General features: G+C 33.4%; 1 protein-coding gene across 2 annotated transcripts in view; it reads left to right on the top strand.

The window, feature by feature from the left end:
• PDZD8 (PDZ domain containing 8) overlaps positions 1-13,471 on the top strand; it is a 74,671-nt gene that overhangs the window by 23,787 nt on the left and 37,413 nt on the right. For both annotated transcript variants that reach the window (XM_064488478.1, XM_010987205.3), the window contains exons 2-3: positions 745-870; positions 11,082-11,184. In XM_064488478.1, the coding sequence (XP_064344548.1) occupies positions 745-870; positions 11,082-11,184 (229 nt within the window). The remainder of the gene's footprint in view (positions 1-744; positions 871-11,081; positions 11,185-13,471) is intronic.

Below are 13,471 nucleotides of genomic sequence, written 5' to 3'. Positions count from 1 at the left end.
CTGAATAATTTCATAGGTAACTGAAGTGTTACGTAGTTTGGGCTTTGAAGAAGTCATACTAGCTTGAATTCTGATTATGCCACTTACTGTATAATGCTGAACAAATTCCTTAACCTTTCTAACCCCTTTTTCATTTGGAGAGGGAGGCTAATAATATTGCCCCTCAGGATTGTGAGCATTGAATATGATAAAGCATGTAAAGCTTTTGGCACATTGACCAGCAAATAGTAAACATCTCTGATACATACCTTTGCTGCTGTTAATTGTTGTTGTTGTTATATTATTATTATTATTATTATTATTATTATTATTATTATTATTATTATTATTACTATTACTATTATTTTATAGTTATCATATACTAATCACTATACAATTAAATTGTTTCCTTGGAACAGTGCGTTCTGACTTTTAATATTTTACTGTAGGAAGACTCTTCCCATCTGGTCCAGAAAGAATACTGCCCTACCCAAGTTTCAGGACCTACTGATGGCCTTTAGATTTTCTTTTCCTTTGTTCTGGTGTCCTGCCTTGTCAATGAGGGCATGCCAAAAAAACAGGAGGTCTGGGTGCCATCTGCTGCTAGTTATGGGGAAGTGTGGGAAGCTTTGGTTCTGTAGGGCACATGCAGTATTAGGTGTTCATTTTGTTTTGTATTGCTTTCCTACAGGTAGGTTTTGTTATTATGTTTTAAACTGTGGTGTTTATTATTCAGAGATTTAGACTTATCTTTACTTTCGTCAGGTTTAAGCCGTTTTTCCCATTTCAAACCTCGCAAGGATTTGAAGAAGATGAAGAAGAGCATATCCATATACAACAATGGGCACTTACTGAAGGCCGCCTCAAAGTTACATTGTTAGAATGTAGCAGGTATGTTCTTTGCTTTGTCATCACTACATTATGGGAAAGAAAATGCAGTGAAAATTTACTTAAGCAGTCAGTATTTGTGTTTATTCCTCCTCTGTGTTAATTTATATTGTACTGTCTGAAAATTCTTTAATCATAAATTTCATAAAAGCAATCCGTTACAACTTTCAAAAAGTATAAACTATATTTTAGAAAGCATTCTAATGGGATCATTTATTCTGCAGTAATTTCCAGACTTTTAAAATGTGTAATGCTCTGTTGGCATATTTCTTACTAACTATTAGAAAGCTGTTCATAGCATAAACACTTTTGAGAATTGTTTGTGATAATTGGAAATATCCTGGAAAGTTGCAAAACAAGACTTGTAAACCCCTGATTCTTAAAATTTTAGAGTTGGAAGGGAATCTCAGAAATAATCTTGTTGCCCAGCCTCCTTAGTTTACTTTTCCATCCCCATAAGTCTAAGCTGTGTTCATATTTCGCTTAAATTACTTACTACACTAGCCTCTTAACTTATCTTCGAACACTGGTTACCAGTGTAACAACCAGAATGAGCTTTTCAAAGTATATATCTAATTGTCACTTTCCCACTTAAAAAATTTTAATGACTTCCCCTTAGAATATTCCTCTTAGAGTTTAGACCCAAATCTTTTCCATGGCCTGCATGCCCCTCTTACCTCTCGAGTTTCTTTCTCCACCCAGTCCCTCACTCACAAGTGCCTCAGCCACATAGGTCTTCCTAAAAGAAGAGGTTGTCAACTTTTTCTCTAAAGGGCCAGTTAGTAAATATTTTAGGCTTTATGAGTCACATGGTCTCTGTGCAAGTACTTAACTCTGCCTTGTAGTGTAAAAGCAGTCATAGACAGACTATAGGTAAATGAATAGATATAGCATGGCCATATGCTCATAAAAATTATTTATGAATTTCATAATTTTCATGTGTTATAAAATTCTCTTCTTTTGATTTTTTTCAACCATTTAAAAATGTGAAAACCATTGGTAATCCACAGGCCATACAGAAACAAACAGTGGAGTGGATTTGGCCCATAGACCATAGTTAACATTTCCTGCCTTAGATATTTTAAAATATCAAGCTCTTTGTGTTGACGCGCCACTGTTTTCCTGGCTGAAGGCCCTACACCATTTTCTGTTCCTTGAAACCAGCTTTTCTTGGTTCACCTTAAAAGCTACCCCCTTAATGTGTCTCCTGATCGTTCCAATACAGTGTCCTTATGCTACATTTCTGTGACCACTTACTTGACGCTTAATCACTCTATTTTTGTTTCCAGCTGATAATAAAAATAAGTGCTTGAGTGCAGAGGTTTTATTTATTTTATACCTAATGTATTTGTATCCTTGCTAATAGTGAGGTTATTTTTGAGTATACTAATAATATGCCAAAAAATTTTTAAGTCTTGGAGTGACTCAGTATTATGCACCATTATGTCAGAAAGTCTCATTTAAAAGGGATTACTGTATCAAAGAAAGACTAAATATGCTATAAATTGTATAAGAGGGACTGTGCATAGTAAAATGATACATACAATAAAAATATGGTTCTACATAAGGTCTCAATTTGAAGTACGTAAGCTAATATGCTCTGATAAACATGGGCATTAAATATCTAATTATAATTTGGGCTCATCATATTAACATTTGGAAGGACATTTTCAAGTCGCCTGTGTCTACAGAAATTTTGGACTGATACTTCCAGTGAATTTTCTTGTAGATTTATAGGCATTAAAATCATACCATTGATTACCTTTTCCAAAATAATCATAGCAACTTCTAAACATTTGAAGGGCAGCTTTGGACAAAAGTTCTTGACTCTCCTGCTGTTAATTCCTAGATAAATTCCTAGATACCTATTCACCCAACCATCTCCAAACCTGCTAAGATAGCCTTGAAGGTGACCGATTGATTCATTGGACAGGTATTTGCTTAATACAGTATATAAAATGTGTAATAGGTACTTTGCTAGGAACTTTCAAAAACTAGTTCTTTTGCCTTGGTGTTACGGGTGGGATTGCGGATTGATCATATGTCTGTTGCTCGTGGCTTTTTAAGCATTAGCTTTTGTTGTCACATTTGCTCCCCATTCTCTTGCTTTATCTGAGATACTGCTCACTTAAAGCCTCACTGTCAGCCTTGAACCCACGACTGCATGGATGCACTGAGAGAGTAATGTCAGGCGTTTATTTAGGTCATGTTGAATTGAAATAAATGACACAAAGAAAAGCATTACAATTTGTGAAGTATTTGTATCTTACTTTATTTTAATAAGGAACTGTATAATGAATCTCTGAAAGAATATACAAGAAACCAAAAAAAAAAAATGTTACAGGGAAAAAGGTGGAGGGAGCTAGGTTAATGATGATGATGGACAAGGGTGAAAGTGTGAGCCAGACTTTTCACTATAAGCTTTCATAATATTGTTTAATTTTTGTGACTATATCCCCTGGTGAGAAAATTTAAAAATAAAGACCAGTATTTCTAAAGAGTTGAACGGGAAAGCATGCTATGTTGCCGGCATCCTTCCCCAGGTGATAGCTTAATCTTGGGAACAAACACAATATTTGAATAGTTTTTTAGACACTGTCTTTATAAACTCGACCATGTAAAGTTACTTTGTATTATGGTGTTGTGTTATTATTCATACAGTTTAAGGATTACTTAAAATTGTTAATGAAGGAGAGAATAAATTACTCTTTTCAGCTCATCTCTGCTTTTTGTCTTCAAATTTAAGTCTAAACATTCTTTTCATATTCTCATTAAGATCTTATTTACATGTTGTTTTTCTTCTAAACTTTTTTCTTAGTATAAAAGTAGAACTCTCAGTTCAGATAGATTCCAAGTTTGTAGGATTCAAGCTAAAGAGGAGATATTACTATAGTCAAAGTATTCTTGTTTTTCCTGCTTCTGAATATAAATTTATCTTATGTGATTTATTGTAATCTCTAAAATAGAAAGAAAATGACAGTGTAGAGAAAATAACAGTTCGTCCCTTTTTGGAGACAGGACAAAAAATGCTTATCATTTATTTTAGTTTTGGAAACTTAAAGGCTTAAAACCTCTTGAGATATTTTTTATCATGACTGCTTAACTTAGAGATATGACAAGGTTTGAAAGAAATAGGAGAAAGTTTTAGAATGAACATGTTTTTGAGAGCACATAAACCAGTCATTTTTATAGACCATCTGTATGTATGTAGATAAAGTTGTTCTGAATTAGCGTGCTGTCATGAGTTGAAGTTTACTATTTTTAGCGGTTAGGCACGCGTGTTCACATTTCTCCTGCTTGAGCGAGACCTATTTAAACATGTCTAAGTTGTTATAATGTCATATGGTCATTTAGTGTTGTTATAGTTTTAGCTTAATATTCTTAGGAACGTTTATTTCTTAACTGTTTTAGAACTTGACCTTGAATCAGGTAAAAAGAATGTAACTTTAATTTTTTCCCCAAATCCATGAAATGGAACATCATACTCATTACCTACAGACAATCATAGTTTTGTGTGAGGACGTCTTTCTTTTTATTTTTTAAACTGTTTAATTTGAAATAATAAAGTAGTTTTCATGAGAACTTTTTTTAACTATTTATTTTGAAGTAATTTCAGACTTACAGAGAAATCTGAAGATTTTTTATCAGGCTTAGCTGGTATAAGGCTTTAAGAGTGAATTTTGCCAATGAGGAAACAAATTAGAAGTATTCATAGGAAACTATTTACTGAAAATTCTGGAGTTGTTGTACAACTGGAAGATTTATGCTTCAGAAGGCAACATGAAGTGGAAATAATACTGGCTTTTGAGTTAGAAAGTGCTGTGTTCACATCCTAGCTATGTGCCGTTATAGTTATATGTTCTCAGGCAAGTTACACATCTGTGAAACGGGCAAGGGTGCTACTTTGCTGGTAATGTGATTGGAGATAGGTAAATAAACCACAGTGCCTACCACATAGTAAGGTTTCAGTAGAGGTAACTTCTATTATTATGTCTCAGTATGATCATTATAGTATTTATCAATCTTTAAACAAAACTGTCTTTTTTATATATTTGGTTGTGAGAACTGGAATTTGAATTTTATTAATTTGAACGGGCTTCACACTCACTGTAAAGGGAAGTTCTTTTCTAATTATATGAAATAATAGTTTTCAATTTCCCAAATAAAACTTGGGGGTAGAAACACAATTTTGTTTGTAAAAATTGGTTCTAACAATATTCTTTTATCAAATTTTTAAAATGCAGTCATTCTGAATAGTTGCTTTTTTTTCTTGCATTGACTAAAGCTGATTTTTTTAACCAGAGAACTCAATTGCTGTATTTGTAGTACTGCTATTAGAAGACTAAATTATTTCACATTACTGTTGCAATCATGTTAAGATCATTGTTTTTAAATTTATAATTTGTAGTCCATCTTCTATCTTAAAGGATTTTAGGTCTTTGCAAAGAAAACATATGCCCATGTGCAATTATGTAGAAGATAAATAAAAAACAATACTATATAGAGAAGAACAATTTTCTGGCAGCAAAGGAAACTTGATGGAGTTCTTACTTTTTATTTCTTGATAAACTGTGCATGTTCTTCAGGGGAAACGAAATTCAAATTCTAGAAATTCTAGGAGGGATTTGTCACCTACATCTTTATGTCAAAGGCATTGAATAATGTAATAAATACCATTTCTCTTCTCTTTTCTTGTTTTCCTTAGTTTTATCAACCAGTTACATTTTTGAAAAACAAAGATTATACTCAGTGAAGGCAAAGCCTATAAGGTTTTGTTGTGTGAGGGTTCTGTACTCTTAAGTGGTGTATTTAGGATAGTCTGTCCTAATTATAGACGGAAGTTCTAATTAAGGTCAGTTCTTCACTGAGTCACACTTACACTGTTCTAAAGCCTGTGTTTTCTCAGCAGCTTTTAGAGTGTTGTTTTGTTTTACTGGGTTCCAAAAATACATTTAAAAATTTTTTTGATGTTAACACAAATACAGAAAACCAAAGCAGTTGACATTCTACTATTATTACCAGGAGTCCTTCCATATTCTGAAAATATCTGTCAACAGCATGGACTCATGAATTCTCCCCCCCCCCCCCCAATGGTTATAATTCTTTACCATCCTTAATTATTTTGGTGCCAGATCTGGCCACTAGGAGCCTCTTCAAACTGGCTCCTGTATGCTTGTGACATGACCCTGCCTTTTTCATTTGCTTTCTCCTCCTCCTTCTCCTCCTTCTCCTCCTTCTCTCTCTCTCCCTCTTCCTTTTTCTCTTTTCTTTTTTTCTTTTTATTTTTTGAGGTCTTCATTATTTTCTCATATATATAACAAGCTGTTCCAGGTTCATTTTGTATCTTCCCTGTCACAGCCCTAGACTCGCCTATTTTTGCAAAGAGTTCTGGTTCCTTTTAGTAGAGAATGATATTAGTAATCAACATTTGGGTATTGGGCATGTTCATTGTTACTTCGTATATTCTTTGGGCCTTTCAGTGGACAAAGTTAGGAAATAATGTGTATGTGTAGACATTTATAAATATATACATACATATGTACACATACACATATAGAAATCATGAGTTCACCTGATAACTTCCAATTCCAGTTCATCCTCTTAGAGTTGTTCCTTGCCTTGGTTCTTCCCCCTTTCATATTTTTATGCCCCTTAAACACTGGCTCCCAATAACATCAGCACTTTGACCCATTTGCTCAATCTTGTGCTGCGTCTCAAATGGTTTCAGAATTGCTTTGTCCATATATGTAGAGAGAACATACTTACTAAAAGGAATTCAGGATTTATTTATAGTTCTCCCCTACCCTACCCAAGATGGAGGGCATATGGTCAAGTACTATATTCATAAATTAGAATAATTTTCCCCCTTCAGTGTGATTATGTTCACATTGAAATATTGAAATATATAGTTGGATTTATTTGTTTCATTTTGCTTTCAATTTCAGTCTCCAGGTACCGCCCCTGCCTTTCTATCTTTGTTTCTTATTTATTAATATGTAGAGCACTAACATGCTTCCAAAACAAACTATACAAAAATATATATAGACTGTCCTTACTCAGAGTGACACTGTGTTAACCAAAACCTTGCCTGTCAGAACAGTGCAAAGCAGGGACACAATTCTGACATGCAGTTAACACAAAATGAAGATTGCCAGTACTGTCATTCAGATCTTCACTGATTTTTTTTTATCTAGTTCTGTCGATTACTGAATGAGTTTGTTTAAATCTTCAACCATGGCTATGAATTTATCTCTTTTTTTTAAAATAATTTGGTTATTAGGTACATATTTCTTCTTGACATAATGACTCTTTAATGAGTATAATTCTTTGTCTCATGATATTCCTTGTCTAAGTATTAATTTTATCTGATACTGACACAACTGCTACAACTTTCTTATGTTGTTTTCATGATATATATGTATTTTACAACCTTTTACTTTCAGTCTATTTGTGTCTTTATATTTAAAGTGTATTATATATTACAAACAGTTGGTTCTTGCTCTTATGTATATTCTTAACAATCTCTGCCTTTTCATTGAAGTGTTTAGTTCATTTACACGTAATGTAATTATTAATGAGGTTGTTATTAGGTCTGCCATTTTGCCATTTTTTTCTCATCTTTTTTTTTTTTTTTTTTTGCTCCTCTGTCCCTTCTTTTCATCCTTCCTGTTTTGTTAATCAAATATTTTTTAATAGTCCATTTTGATTCCTTTGTTGGCTTGCTAACTATAGCTTTACACTGTGTTTGTTGTTGCTTAGGGATTAGAGTATGCATCTTTAACGTAAAACCAATCTACTTAGAGTTAACATTGTATTGCTTCCGGTAAACTACAAGGACCTCACAATAGTCTATTCCCATTTAGACCCACATCATTAGTGTTGTCATATACAGGTATCCCCCACTTTTCGAAAGTTTGCTTTATGCTGCTTCATTTTTATGAAGGACCTACATTGGCATCTGTTTTCCCTAACTGAAAAAAATCCAAAGATTTTCCCTTCTACAAAAAGTGAAAAGAGAACATGTCATACAGCCTTTGTTTTACAGCAAGCCTTTAGAGAGGCAGCTGTGAACCCTAGCAACAGTAAGAGTGGCACCACCAAGCTCCTTTCCTGTGAACTACACTCAGAATCTCAGCATCAAGCTGCCATAGCTTTGAACTTTGAGTGTCTGTGCTTTACCTTGATTTATTTTGTACATCTATTAGCAAGATGTGTCCTAAGGTAATTGCTTCTTCACTTTACACCATTTTTGCTTATAAAAGATTTCATAGAAATGCTCTAATTTTGGCTAGCAGGAGAAACCTGTACATTACATTTATATATGTTATTAACCCATCAGTACTGTTATTTTTAGCTTTACAAAGTCATGTGTCTTTTAAAGAAATTAAAAGAAGAAAAGAGAGAAACTTTTTAAACATCTATTGTATATTTAAGATTTTTTTGCTCTTCATTCCTTCCTTTAGATCAAAGTTGTCATCTAGTATCCCTTCCTTCCAGCCTAAAGAACTTGCTTTAGCATTTCTTGTTATTTAGATCTACTGGCAGCAAGTTCTCTCAGTTTTTGTTTATCTAGAAATTTATTTTCCTTTGGATTTTGAAGGATAGTTTTCTTGATATAGAAGTCTACGTTGACAATTATTTTCCTTCAATATTTTAATTATGTTAATCCCATATTCTGATGAGAAGTCAGCAATCAACCTTATGGTTCCTCTTCCATGTGTGTAACACATTTTTCTGTAGCTGCTTTCCAAGTTTTCACTTTTATCTTTGGCTTTCAGCCCTTTGACTATTTCTAGAGGTGATTTTTTTTTTCCTGCTTCCCTTTCTGTGAGCTTCTTAGATATGTACATTAATGTTTTCAATCAAATTTGGGAAGTTTAAGGACATTGTTTTTTCAAATATTTTTTTCAACCTTTTTCTGTTTTACCTCTACTTACGGGATTTCAAATTACACGTTGGGCTGTGTCATTTTCCCTGTAGGTCCCTGAGGTTCAGTTTGTTTCTTTAAACTCTTGTTTTCTTTCCTCCATATGCTTGGATCGAATAATCTACCTTCAAGTTCACTGAGTCTTCTGCCATCTCCAGTCTGCTATTGAGCCCATCTAGTGAATTTTCAATTTCATTTATTATGCTATTCAGCTCTAAAAGATTAATTTTGTATCATTACCATTTCTCTGTTGAGATTCCCTATCTTTTCACTCATTATTATGTTTCCTTTAATTCTTTGAACAAGATGTTCATTTCTTTGAGTACTATTTTTTTCTTTTAAAAAATATGTATAAATGCTACATTGAAGTCTTAGTCTGTCAAATCTATCATCTGGGCCCACTGGGTGTCAATTTCTGTTCCACTACCTGTCCTGTCAACCATTGACTGTACTTTCCTATTTTCTTTGCTTGAAAACTGGACCATTGTAGACAATGAGTGGTAGCAACCCTGGATTCTATTATGTTCTGAGGGTGACTGATTTTTTATGTTCTGGTTGGCAGGTAACTTGCCTAGTCTCAATTGCAGACTTTGTCTTCTTACTCTTCCCACCCTCCCCGTCTTCCCAGTAGTAGCATATATTTATGTTCTTGTCTTTGTCTTCCCACTGCTGCCTTTTTAGACTGGTGCCCTGGGGGTCTCCTTTATTTAGCAGTCAGCCGTTTGAGCCTTTGAACAGCGATAGGACTTACCCTCTCTGTGGTTTCTTTGCCCCTAGGGATTTCCCCATAATTTCTAGCTGCTCTTCTGCCTTTGCACTCTGTCCTCTTAATATGTGCGACCCATAAGGCTTCAACTTTCTGCTGCTCGAATTACACCACCATTTTCCTACAGCCCTTGCCCTGAGCTAGGCTCAGGTTGGACAGTGCCCTTGTGCCAGAAAAATCGCTGGGGAGGATTCCAAGAATTATGCTTTCTCATTCCTGAATCCTGTATTATCTGTTGAGAATTTTGGAGTACTAGCCAGTGCATACAGTAAAGGAGTACTAGCTCTGCATGACAGTAAAGGCCTTTAGGTAGTTTTTCCTTTTGAACGGATGGTGGCAGCAGAGCTTTGATGAATGAAAATTCTCATTTAATTTAGTGTTTTATAATTATGAATCCTAATGTATTTGGTTAAGCAGTAAGTTTAAATTTCCTTTTAAGATTAAAAATTATTTAAATTTAGGGACTTTTTTTTTTTCGCCATGAGTTTATTCAGGCTTTTCAGTTTATGAAGCTGGTTTATGAGGGGTATGAACGTGATTTGCTTGAGTTCTCCATTCTTAGGACACAATTTTCTCTTGTTACTCTAATGTCTTTTATCTTTTATTTCATTATCTTACTCTTATCCTATGATCTTCATGTAGAGATGAAGTAATAGAGTAGCAATCAAAATATTGATTAATGCTAAAGTTATTCCCAAACTTACTCCTAAAAAATATTGGCAGACTTATGTTTTGCCTTAGAAGGTAGATAATGTAGAAGCTGAACATATGGGTAACATTTTCTTCCTTCAGTAAGGACTGCTTTATATCATCTCAAGATTGGACCCAAGATTTCCTTTTTAGATCTGAGTATTAAACAGTGAAATCAGGTAATACAACTATCCCTTGACAATTGTTTTCAAGATAATAGAAATAATGAACACTTAACTGAGTACTGACTGTTTGCTGGATACTATGCTAAATGCCTACATGCATCGTCTTTTATTCTCACAATAGCTTTAAGAGGTTAAGTACTTTATTTGCCCTGAATTTTCCAGAGAAAGAGATTGATTTAGAGAAGTTAAATAGTGTGTACAAGGCCACATTAGTAGACAGAGAAGTTTGTGTATGTGTGCGTGTGTTCATAAGCAACTATGTTGTACTATTTTGTGTGTGTTTAATGTTTACTGAGATGGTATCATACTATAAGCATCACTCTGCAACTTATTTTTTAAATTCAACAGCCTGATTTGAAAATCTGTAGCTCTTGTGTATAGATATCTGGTGGATTTGTTTATTTCATGGATAGATGGATAGATACTACTTTCTGTTTCTTTGATTTAGCTGCTGAAAACATTTGTCCTGGGATTTTACTAATTTTAGTTTTGCTTCACTTTTCCACTAGAGGGTGTACCAAGTGTTTGATTAATTTTTTTCTCTGTTAATGGAGTAATTTATTATATTTGGGTACAATGATCAGAAAGAAAAATTTTAATACATATAATTGGTGTTATAATCTCATGTTTTATTTTTATACTACAGGTTACTCATTTTGGGGTCCTATGACAGAGAGGCAAATATTCATTGCACACTTGAGCTGAGCAGTGGTGTTTGGGAAGAAAAACAAAGAAGTTCTATTAAGACGGTAAAATGGATTTGTGTTTTTTACATCTGTATAAAGTTTGTATTCGATACGTGTTTTATTAATATTTCTATGTCCTGAGTTATTTTTGGTCATGTTTTATTAACATTTCTATATCCTAGAGTTATTTTTGTGTAAATAATTATGAATAGCTCTTAACTTAGTCTTATTGCAAAATATCCATAATAAAATGAATCACATAAAACTGTACTATTAATTGCTTGTTTGCATAAGAAACCTTGTCTGACTAATTTTCATTTTAAAACTTTAAAATTGTTTCATAGTTATGGAATTAGAAGGAAACGATTCTAAACACCTTAGCATGTAAATTCAGAGCATTCATCAGATATTTTATGAACTCTTACTTTGTGCTAGGCACTGTGTTAGATGCTGGGGAAACAGTTCAAGACAAGAAAAGACCCTGTTTTTGTGGTGCTGTCACAGGAAAGAGGTTTGGTAATTGTCTGCCTATAGAGAGAAAGGGTTTTAGGAAGACAAGGGTAAACCTACAGAGATCAGATCAGTTAGGAGGCATTTAGGAGAGATGTTGGCTACTTTAAGTAGGTGCTAGCCAAGGAAATGGAAAGAAGAAGATGGATTTGGGACATACTTTTTGGTGTGTGAAGGACTTAGAGTTCAGGTTTCTTTTTTGATCTCTCTCAAAAGAGACTGTCATTAAATTGTTAAGACTTTGGAAAAAATGTAAGGGCTTTTAAAATATTTTAAGTGCTAAGATTAAAAATAAGTAAAAACAGTGCTTTACCCTCAGCATGTTTTAATTGGACTTGTTTGGATTCTTGGGTTTGAGTTCTTTTGTTCCTAAATGAGTAAAAATTGTCACTAGTTATTAGCTAATTTTTTTCCAAAGCTGAATTGGTGTTTTCTGAATATTCTGCATAGCAGTTTTAATAGTAAATTGACATGCTTCTTGGTTTGCATAAATTTAATAGTCTATTAAAGACTTTAGAGCATTTATCAGAATGTTGTGTACAGAATCTCTTTATTAAGCCCATAAAGTTTAACAATGAAAACAGAATCCCAGAATTTTATGGCTAAAATAGGAAAGAAAAAAAAAAGTGTGCCCTAAAGGAAGCTACAGGCTTTTAAAAATTTTTTTAAGAAAAGTTATTTCATTTACTAAGCATATACTGAAATATTAAAAGTTTGGTAATAATAAAATTCCAAGAGTGCTTCTTAGAACCTCAAACCTCTCTAGAGTTACTTTTAGTCTATTATGAGGTAAGATCTATTTAGTACATCAGTAGTCTTTTGCAGGAATAAATTATTGTTGTGTTCTTTAAAGGTGTATTTAATAAGTTAAATATTTAGCTGTTTCTATTACATTTAACTCTTGGTGGCAGTATAGCCAACCCTATGATTATTATTTATAGCCAATATTTGGGAAAACTATCTATTATGTCTTCATTATACTGGTGAATATGTACTTTTGAACTATACTACCTAGCTGTTTTATAGTAATTATAATGTGCTTTTTGGTATTTCTAAGATAGTCCGTTACTCTTCATAGCATTTTAAAAAATAGTCACAATTCTCAATTTCTAAAATAGATACATAAGCATATCGCCATGCTTTTGAAGAATATGACTTTTAATGGTTATATGGTATTTTATCGATATTCCTTTGAATTTTAAATTGTTTCCAATTTCTCTATGTAATAATTGTTGTAAACGTTCTTACATAAAAGTTGAGCAGTATGAAATCCTTTTGGAATACATAAAGTAATGTGATGAATGTGGGAAAGTAGGTAGAGGTAAGCTGGAGAGGGAGGATGGACTGATCCACACAGTTTGAATGCATGAAAGTAGTAGGGAGCATGGGATTTGGGGCATGGGAATGACAGGGCCAAAATAATGGTTTTTAGGAAAGTCTCCTCTTTCTTTCATGGTTGTTCATGCCCCTCCTTTCCTTTAAGATACATCTCAAGCAATTTGAAGCAACTCCTCAGAGAAATAAAATAACCAGCAGTAAAATTCGTTCTGAAATAAATACATGAAGAAGCAGTATTATTTTGTCTGGGTATGAAATGGTCATAACCTGCCATTGCTATTGGCATTTTCAGTTCCCTTTATTATACTTGCAAAGATATGAGATTAGACAGCTTTAATATTTTATAGCAAAGGTTAGTAAGATTTTAATCTTGAGTTATAATTTTAGATCTTAGCATATGTTAGTTTTGGAGAAAGAACTCTAGGTTACTGATTACATCTGGTGTCAGAAATGTCAGCAGCACTTAAGTGTCTCCAGGCATGAAATTATATATGTCTGTATT

Source organism: Camelus dromedarius, chromosome 8, assembly GCF_036321535.1.
Source record: "Camelus dromedarius isolate mCamDro1 chromosome 8, mCamDro1.pat, whole genome shotgun sequence".
NCBI lineage: Eukaryota > Metazoa > Chordata > Mammalia > Artiodactyla > Camelidae > Camelus > Camelus dromedarius.
The sequence above is the reverse complement of the archived record's forward strand: the minus strand, read 5'-3'. Positions and strand labels throughout refer to the sequence as shown.